Source organism: Excalfactoria chinensis, chromosome 4 (assembly GCF_039878825.1).
Source record: "Excalfactoria chinensis isolate bCotChi1 chromosome 4, bCotChi1.hap2, whole genome shotgun sequence".
In the NCBI taxonomy this organism is placed as follows: domain Eukaryota; kingdom Metazoa; phylum Chordata; class Aves; order Galliformes; family Phasianidae; genus Excalfactoria; species Excalfactoria chinensis.
The window spans coordinates 8,463,036-8,472,912 of NC_092828.1; the positions used below are offsets into that span (position 1 = coordinate 8,463,036).

Sequence of the window (9,877 nt, forward strand, 5' to 3'; positions counted from 1 at the left end):
GCTGCTGTAGATACAGACAATATTAAGCAGCTGTCTGTTTTGCCTGGCCTGTCAGAGGACCCGTCTGTTGTGGGGCTGCTACGAGTGAAAGAACAGCAAGTACCAATTGCTATAAAGACAGTACATAGACGGCAGTACCGCACTAACAGGGATTCCTTGCTCCCCATTCACGATTTGATTCGTCAGCTGGAGAATCAGGGAGTGATCAGTAGAACTCATTCCCCTTTTAACAGCCCCATATGGCCAGTGCGTAAAGCCAGTGGAGAATGGAGGCTAACTGTAGACTACCGTGGCCTGAATGAGGTAACACCTCCACTGAGTGCTGCTGTGCCAGACATGTTGGAACTCCAATACGAGCTGGAGTCAAAAGCAGCCAAATGGTATGCCACCATTGACATTGCTAATGCCTTCTTCTCCATTCCTTTGGCTGCAGAATGTAGGCCACAGTTTGCCTTCACCTGGAGGGGTATTCAGTATACTTGGAACCGTTTGCCCCAGGGGTGGAAACACAGTCCAACCATTTGCCATGGACTGGTCCAAACTGTGCTGGAACAAGGTGGTGCTCCTGAACACCTGCAGTATATTGATGACATTATTGTGTGGGGCAATACAGCAGAGGAAGTTTTTACAAAAGGAAAGCAAATAATTCACATTCTTCTACAAGCCGGCTTTGCTATTAAGCGAAGCAAAGTAAAAGGGCCTGCCCAGGAAATTCAGTTCCTAGGTATCAAGTGGCAGGATGGACGTCGTCACATCCCAGCAGATGTGATCGACAAAATCACTGCCATGTCTCCACCAACTAACAAGAAAGAGACACAGTCTTTCCTGGGTGTGGTGGGCTTTTGGAGGATGCACGTTCCAAACTACAGCCTCATTGTAAGCCCCCTTTATCACGTAACGCGGAAAAAGAACAATTTCACATGGGGCCCTGAGCAGCAGCAGGCTTTTGAGCAGATAAAACAAGAGATAGCCCGTGCCGTGGCCTTGGGGCCAGTACGGACGGGACAGGATGTAAAGAACATCCTCTACACTGCTGCTGGAGAGAAAGGTCCCACTTGGAGTTTGTGGCAAAGAGCCTCAGGAGAGACCCGAGGCCGACCCCTGGGATTTTGGAGTCGAGCATATAAGGGGTCTGAAGAGTGCTACACTCCAACTGAGAAGGAGATCTTAGCCGCATATGAGGGGGTTCGGGCTGCTTCCGAAGTAGTTGGAACTGAAACACAACTCCTCCTGGCACCTCGACTGCCAGTGCTGAACTGGATGTTCAAAGGGGAGGTTCCTTCCACCCATCATGCTACCGATGTCACCTGGAGCAAGTGGATTACCTTGATTACACATCGAGCAAGAATGGGGAACCTCAATCGTCCAGGAATTTTAGAGGTGATCATGGACTGGCCTGAAGGTAAAAGGTTTGGAACATCACCAGCAGAAGAGGTGTCACGCGCCAAAGAGGCCCCACCATACAATGAACTTCCGGAAAACGAAAAGAATTTTGCCCTGTTCACTGATGGATCGTGCCGCCTTGTTGGGAAACATCGCAGATGGAAGGCTGCTGTGTGGAGCCCTACACGACAAGTTGCAGAGGCCACAGAAGGAAGAGGAGAATCGAGCCAATTCGCAGAGGTAAAGGCTGTCCAGCTGGCCCTAGACATTGCTGAGCGGGAGAGATGGCCAGTGCTTTACCTCTATACTGACTCATGGATGGTGGCCAATGCCTTATGGGGATGGCTGCAGCAATGGGAACGAAACAACTGGCAGCGGAAGGGTAAACCTGTTTGGGCCGCTGAACTATGGAAGGACATCGCTGCCCGAACAAAGAATATGGCCCTAAAGGTGCGTCATGTAGATGCCCACGTGCCCAAGAGTCGAGCAACAGAGGAACAACAAAATAACCACCAAGTAGATCAAGCAGCCAGAATTGAGGTGGCTCAAATTGACTTGGACTGGCAGAATAAGGGCGAACTATTTCTAGCTCGATGGGCCCATGAGACCTCGGGCCATCAAGGAAGAGACGCAACATATAAGTGGGCCAGAGACCGAGGGGTGGACTTAACTATGGACACTATTGCGCAAATTATTCATGATTGTGAAACGTGTGCTATAATCAAACAAGCCAAGAGGATGAAACCTCTCTGGGAGGAAGGGCGATGGCAGAAGTATAAATATGGGGAGGCGTGGCAGGTTGATTATATCACCTTGCCACGATCTCGCAGTGGTAAATGCTATGTGCTTACCATGGTAGAGGCAACCACTGGGTGGCTTGAAACATATCCAGTACCCCATGCCACCGCTCGAAACACCATATTGGGTCTTGAGAAACAAGTCCTGTGGCGGCATGGCACCCCAGAAAGAATTGAATCTGATAATGGGACACATTTCAAAAATTCACTTATAAATACTTGGGCTAAAGAGCACGGCATTGAATGGATTTATCATATTCCCTACCACGCACCAGCCTCTGGTAAAATTGAACGATATAATGGGTTATTAAAAACGATGTTGAAAGCAATGGGTGGTGGAACATTTAAGCACTGGGAGAAGCACCTGGCAGAAGCCACTTGGTTGGTCAATACTAGAGGATCTGTCAATCGCGATGGTCCTAGCCGATCTAGTCCCCTACACACCATAGAAGGAGATAAAGTCCCTGTTGTGCATGTGAAGAGTATGTTGGGAAAAGCTGTTTGGGTCCTTCCAGCCTCTGGAAATGGCAAACCTGTCCGTGGAACTGTTTTTGCCCAGGGACCTGGGTGCACCTGGTGGGTGATGCAGAAGGATGGGGATGTTCAGTGTGTACCACAGGGCAAATTGATGCTGGGGGAGTGCAGTCAGTAATTCCATGTATCTGTGTAACCATGATGTAATAATGTAGAATAAGGGGTGGAATGTCATGGTTTTGTGCTGTCAATATTCTACATCATGACATCATGTGCGGTATGAACTGTTTTGGTGGTATAAGAAAGTGTAACAGAGGGTATGTGGAAGTGTAACAGAGGGTATGTGGAAGTGTAACAAAGGGTATGTGGAAGTGTAACAGAGGGTATGTGGAAGTGTAATAGAGGGTATGCGGAAGTGTGGAAGGTTCATGCTCCAGATCTGTGGAATGGCAGCATCCCGAGTACTCAGCCCTTGGAGGAAACTACATATCCCAGGGGACAACGCGGCCAGAGATGAATCACCAGAGGAGGAGGACACACATATAATCTCGCTCCCAGGCTGGAACGTCCCTCTTTTCGCCCTGTCTTTCGCTTTGGAGCGCTCCATCCCTGCCGTCTCGCTCTATCAGCAACGTTCCAGCCTGTCGCCTAGAGATTGCAGTAGGCCCCCGGTTCTCCGGGACTCTTTTTCTCTCTTTCTTTTTTCTCTGCCTTGTTTGATATAGTAGTTGTAGTTATATTGTATCATATTGTGTCTCGTATTTAGTAAAATAATTTCTTTCCTTAGATTGCTGCCGTTGTTTTTGTTCATTTCTCCCCTTCTAGGGGCAGCAGCCTCTATCACGGATAAATCTAGATAACCCGATTACAAGTAGTCATCTCCCTTCTACAAACAGATGCTGAAAATAGTGAATGTGATGCTAGGGGTGGGAGAAAGTAGAATCTCCTGAGAGGTGACCCCACAACATCTATGAGCAGCCTGTACCAGCGCTCACCACCCACAAAGCACAAAAGTACTTCCTGATGTATAGATGAAACCTCCTGTGTTCCTGTTTGTGCCCACTGCCTCTTGTCCTGGCACTGGGAACCACTGAACAAAGCTCACTCTATCCTCTTTGCACTCTCCCTTCAGGTATGAGTATTTATAGGCACTGATGAAATCCCTCTGAGCTTCTCCAGGCTGAGCAGTCCCCATCTCTCAGTAGAATAGCTAAGTATACCATTAGCTTTCTTGGCAGCAAGGGCACATGGCTGTTCCATGCTCAACTCGGCATCTACCAGAACTGCTTTCCAGATGGGTGTCCCCAGCATGTCCTGGTGCCTGGGGCTGTTTCTCCCCAGATGCAGGGCTCGGCACTTCTTGCTGAATCATAGAATCACACAGAAGGACCCAGGTTGGAAGGGACCCCAAGGATCACGCAGCTCCAACCCCCCTGCCTGGCAGGGCCACTAAACATACACCTTTACTAGATCAGGTTACCCAGGGCCCCATCCAACCTGGCCTTGAACACCTCCAAGGATGGGGCATCCACAACCTCTCTGGGCAGCCTGTTCCAGGGCCTAACCACTCTCCTAGGAAAGAACTTCCCCCAAACATCCAACCTAAATCTTCCCTCCTTCAACTTGGATCCATTTCCCCTAGTCCTGAACTTCAGGAAGTTCTCATCAGCCCAGATCCTGTACCTATCTAGTCCACCCAATCTGGTCCTTAGGTACCACTGGTGAATGAATTATGAAAACCTCTGAGGGACTTATTGCTGACACCACTGCTGTCAGCAACCAGATGATAAGGGATGGATTTTGCATATAATAATATATGATTTGATTACAGAGCACATAACACATTTAGTCATTAGTGTCTGGCTCATTGTTTTGATAAAGGAGCCTGAGGGAAACTAAGTTATCAGGTAGATACAAATGCATCTTATACTGCGGCCAGATCTTCTATATCCCAGTTTTCAGAACTAAACAGAGCTCAAAGGCAATACACATTATGACACATGAAAGCATTCATCTTTCAGATGAGATGAAGGTCACTGCAACAAACAATCAAATGAATAGGAAGAGCCAGGGCCAGTATAAAGTAATTACAAAGAACAGCCCTCAGGAAACAACTGAATTTTCCCTCAGCACAAATCTCTCATTTCAGTAAAATAGCAAGAAAAGAGGGATCTTATGTAAGTTCACACACACACTCACACACACACACAAAACCAAACCCAAAAAACAAAACAAAACAAAAATAAACGCAAAAAAAGCCCTATCACTCCACAAACAGTGCAGAATGTTGTTCTGCCTACAGCTATTTGCTATCTGCCCTGAGACAACAGGATTTTCTTCTAGCCTTCCTAAATATCTCATGCCTAACATTTTCAGCAGTCTGCCTTCCTCTATTGCTTACCTCATTCTGGCTGTAATAATCAAGGATGGAAGGAAACAATGGCAAAATGAGAGCAAATCCCAACAAGTCAATGAGGAGTGCCAGGAAGACGATTGTAATAACACGACTGCAGTTCTGCTCTTGCTTGTCATTGGTGGAGGTGCTGCTGGCTTCTCTCTCTCTCAGAGCCATGTTCCCAAGTCCTCTGATCCTAAAAAATTACATTTATATCCAGTTAACAGGAAGTATTTTGCAGGCCTTTCATAACAGTGTTTTACTGGTTCTTTTTTGCTTTTTATGGATCTCATAATAATAAATACAAGTTACGGCTATATTAAACTACCTGGTTTTTAAGGGGAACAGGATGACTTCATCTCTCTAGACTTGGCTCTTAGCTCAGTACCAAATTTACCCTCATGAAAACTGAGCAACGAGGACAATAAGATTATAAGCTCTTTTCAAGGAACACCCCAAATATAGTATAGAACTAAGGAGCATTTAAAGTTTGCTAACAAGCAAGTAAGCTTTACCAAACGTTTTAAATTCAGCATTACTGTGAAACAGACAGGGTGGTCTTATTTTGATTATCTGCATTCAAGTGACTAATAGACTTTTTATGCCTTCAGTGTATACTGTAAATGACTTCAGTAATATCACTTAAAAGAAAAAAAAAAGAAGAAAAAAAGAAGGTACACTTCCAAACTATTGCAGGAATGCTGCCCTCAGGACAGATCCTGCACAGCTGGGCAGCTGTGGATGCTTCAGAAACAAGACAACCAGTTTCTGAAACTTTCTCTTCTTCTTTTCTGTCTGACGTCCACCGACAGGACATGAATTGGGGCATCAAATGACTGAGGCAGCATTTCAGTCCGTCAGAATTATCAGGACTCTCAGAAGGAACTTTTTCTTGGAAAACATTCTGAAATAGTGTTAAAGGCCTAAAGAAGGACGCAGACATTCAGTATTTAACGAATAAAAAAGTCAGTTTGTATTCTGAAAAACTTCCACTTCAACATATATCAAACACAGGGAACAATACAAAAGAACATGAAACTGAATTTCAGGTTTGTAAAACATTACAATGCATCTCAGTGATAAAACACTGCAAAAATCCCTGAGTACTTGTTACATTAAAAGAGGAAAAAAGGAAACAATTTTATTCAGCCAAAAGCCCTTCAATACCAAAACCCCATTGGTTTTAATAAATCAGGACTGAAAACACTGGGCACATTTTTATACAAATCCTATTCTAGACAAGACGTACCATATTCTATATACAAGTCAATGTGTATATAACATCCTGCTATACTAACTGAAGATCTAACACTTTGTTATGCTCAGTTATAAATATTTTCATGACATTTCCTTACTTGTGGATTCAATTTACCAGCACTGAAGTGTTGTTAAAGTTCAAACAGCGTGATGTAACCATGGAAGGGGGCCACATGCAATCTGTGTAAGTTGTTGGCACAATACATTTAAATCTGCTAGTGAACAGAGCAGTTTGGTTGTGTTCAGGATCACAGAATCACAGAATATCCTGAGTTGGAAGGGACCCACAAAGATCATTGAGTGCACTGCCCGGCTCCACACAGGACCTCCCAAACTCAAACACTATGTTTGAGAGCAGCGTCCAAACACTTCTTGAGCTCCAGCAGCTCAGTGCTGTCCCCACTGCCCTGTGCAGCCCGTTCCATGCCCACCGCCCTCTGGTGCAGACCCTTTCCCTGACCCCCAGCTGCTCCTCCCCTGGCACAGCTCCATGCCGTTCCCTCAGGCCCTGTTGATACTACAGAGAGCAGAGCTCAGCGCTGCCCTCCACTCCCTGTGAGGAGCTGCAGCCGTTTGGACGCTCTCTACCAGTTCTATGTCCTTTTTGTACCGTGGTATGCCAAACTGCACACAGTAGATTCCCAAATATCTACCAGCAGGGTTGTTCTCCTGACTCTCATCCCAGCCCGGTTGGTGTGTATAGCCATGACTGCTCGGGTTCAGAATTTGGCACTTAAAACTTCATGCAGTATCCTTTTGTTTGAAGTGAAATGTCATCAACACTACAAATATTTAGCAGCATTTATTTACCCAAATGACTTAAGAGTCTCTGGAACCCAAAGCAGCCATTTGTTTAGACAAAATCCTTGGCTCTGGGTCTGCCCTGCCAAGAGATGAGTTCATTAAGGCAATGTCTATCTTGTTTTTCCTAACAGTTTGTGTATCCATTCACAGAATTGTATCACCAAGCTGAACTTTACTGCACTGTTCCTTACATAGGGCAACATCCTTTACACGTAAATCACTGCCATTTCAGCTCGTGTGCAGCTTGAACTTGCTGATGCCTGAACTGACCTTTCAGGTAGCGGAGTCTGGGCTACGTGGCTGCAGTTTCCCTTACGCAACCTCCCAAAGCACTCCATCTTTCTGCCTTTGTGTTCCATTGCTTTTGTTGTTCCAAACTCTCCATATTTTTTTTGGTTTTTTTTGCTGGGCAGGAAACCACAAAACATTTTATTAGGCCCCGGCATCCCGTCAACAAAAACAAAGCACTTCACCTCGACCGTAACATTTGATCTTTGTGAGTCATGGTTTGATGCAGGAAGATCTGCTCCCTTGGATGTTCCATGTTCCTGATATCCCTCAGCTCTACCACTCCATCCTGGCCCACCTTCACCTGGAGGCCTGGCCTCGCCAGCTGATACTCTCTTACCAACCCTCTTGAAATCACCCAGCTCTGCCTTAACCCACCCAAGCCTCCGGGAGGCTCCTCTGAGTCCTTAACAAAGTCCTGGCTCAGGTTAAGCGCTGAATTTTTTAACCAGAGAAAAAAATATATATATATAAATGAAAGAATTCCCAGAGCAGCACAAAAGCAGAGGCAACCCGAGCGGGGGAAGGGGCGGCCCATCGGCGATGCGTCGTTCTTAGCTATGAGCCGCAGTCCCGGCCGCCGCCCGGGCAGAGCCGCAGGAACCCGCAGTGCCGCCGATGCGAGGCCGCGCCCGGCCCGGGCCGCCCTCCCTTTCTCTCTCCCTCCCACCCTCCGGCAGAGCCAGCCCCGCTCCCGGCCACCTACCGCTCCTCCGCCCGCCGAGAGCCGTCCCCAGGGATGCTGCGGGCGGCGGCTCCTCCCAGGCTCTCCTCGGCGCCCGGCGGCCTTCCTCTTCCGGCCGGGGATGCAGCCGGGCGCCCTGAGGAGGGAGCCGCCTCCCGCCGCGCCGAGGGGAGCCCGCCTGGCCGCGCTGCCTCCTTGAGGGAGCGACCGCCGCCCCTCAGCGCGCAACGCCGCAGCGCTCGAACCGAGCGCCGACCTGCTGAGGAGCGCCGCTTCATCGGGCTTTCAGTCACAAAACGTGCATCTTCATCATCTTAACTACAACTACACAGTGAGGTAAAGCAATACGTTTTGCTAAACACCTTCTTGTTCCCTTCGAGGAAACACATTCCTGCTGGTGATGCGGGTTTATACTTACCAACGTTGGATGGGGACCTCACAGCTGAGGATGCGTTGCAGATTCCACAGTAGATAAGACTATCCAAATCTAACCTAAATGCGCCATCAGGATTCATGAGCAAGGTCAAACAGGGAGCTGCTGTTCTCTTGTTTATGTGAACATTTACATGTCACATTCAGTGGGAAGAAAGGAGTTTTGTGCGCATAACATTCAGGATAGCACCTCACAGTATGACACCATGAATATTAGTACTGTGCCAAATACACTTCTCTCTCTTGTAGAGGAATAAGCAGCTGCAAGAGGTACCAAAAACTGCTGCCCCAGGATCAAAGTGCAGCTGTCAGACTCGCTGTGACTTTAATACCCAGCTGTGTAAATCCTCTTGAAGCTCCTTGCTGTTGGAAAATAAAGTCGGATGAACTGTAATACTTCCTGGACAGTTTAATTGTGCAAAGGACAAAAACGGATGATGGAAAATGCTGATTTATAGCATGAAATAAGAAGTTAGGTTCCCTCCTCGTTGCTTCACTCTTAAGTTCTTGTCTTGAACCAAGAAGTATTTGTTGTTGTTCTGTTTTTTAAGATAATGGTAATCTATCTTTTATTATTTTGGGCAAAGGAAGGGAAAAAAATCTCCATGCTATGCCAAATGGAAATAAACCAGGAGGCACGCTGATCTGCTGAGGTCTCTGAAGTTTCTGGAGATAGCCTTTCCAAAATCAGTAAAGCTAACTGAAAATACACATTGTTTGCAAAAGCATGAGTAGATTTCAAAGACAGATACCTCATTTGTACGTGACAGGAGTACCTCCCCACTGGTACTCAGTACCCAGCCTGTTTTAATACTGGTATTGCTTCTGTAAACTTGATATTCAGGCAGGAATTACTTTGTTACAGTTGCAATGAGATTCAGAAGAAGCAACTTACTTTAAAGAAAGAATACTCTTTTAAGAAACATCCATAGGTAAACCTTTAAGCCTTACCTCACAAAGATGGTTTAGCCATGAGTTTAAATGCGAAGCCAAAGAGTTCAACTCATTCCCTCCTAGTTTTAGTCTTGCTTTCAAGTTTCATTTGAAAAAGCAGCACAAGCAAAACTTTCTAAGACAACCTGAAACAACGAGAACTGTGAAACCAGATTTACTTTCTTCACAAACAGTAGGTTGTTACCATTCCTGAGTTACCCACCAGCCAAAATAACGCTGTTTGGTGTTTTTCTTTTTTGGTGGGGTTATTGGTTTGATTGTCGTAAAGAATCTTGGCTAATTATTTCATTTGTCCCAAGATTTTCTTTCTAGTTTGTCCTTTGCATTGATCCTCAGATGTTACTGTGATAGAGGATTCAACTTTTGTAATGCCTTCCTTCAAAACTTGTAATTTTCTTCATACAGAAA

The 9,877-nt window shown here is 46.2% G+C and overlaps 1 protein-coding gene across 3 annotated transcripts in view; it reads right to left on the reverse strand.

Annotated features, from left to right (window-relative positions):
* MFSD10 (major facilitator superfamily domain containing 10) overlaps positions 1-8,472 on the reverse strand; it is a 35,960-nt gene extending 27,488 nt beyond the window's left edge. The window contains exons 1-2 of one of the 3 annotated variants that reach the window (XR_011903328.1): positions 8,105-8,472; positions 5,056-5,245 (exon numbers count right to left, since the gene is read on the reverse strand). Coding sequence is in view for 2 of the 3 variants with exons in the window: in XM_072333990.1 (XP_072190091.1) it covers positions 5,056-5,245; positions 8,105-8,361 (447 nt within the window). In the remaining variant the exon portion in view is untranslated. The remainder of the gene's footprint in view (positions 1-5,055; positions 5,246-8,104) is intronic. The other 2 variants (XM_072333990.1, XM_072333991.1) reach the window with 2 other exon arrangements.
* Positions 8,473-9,877: the final 1,405 nt, after the last annotated feature.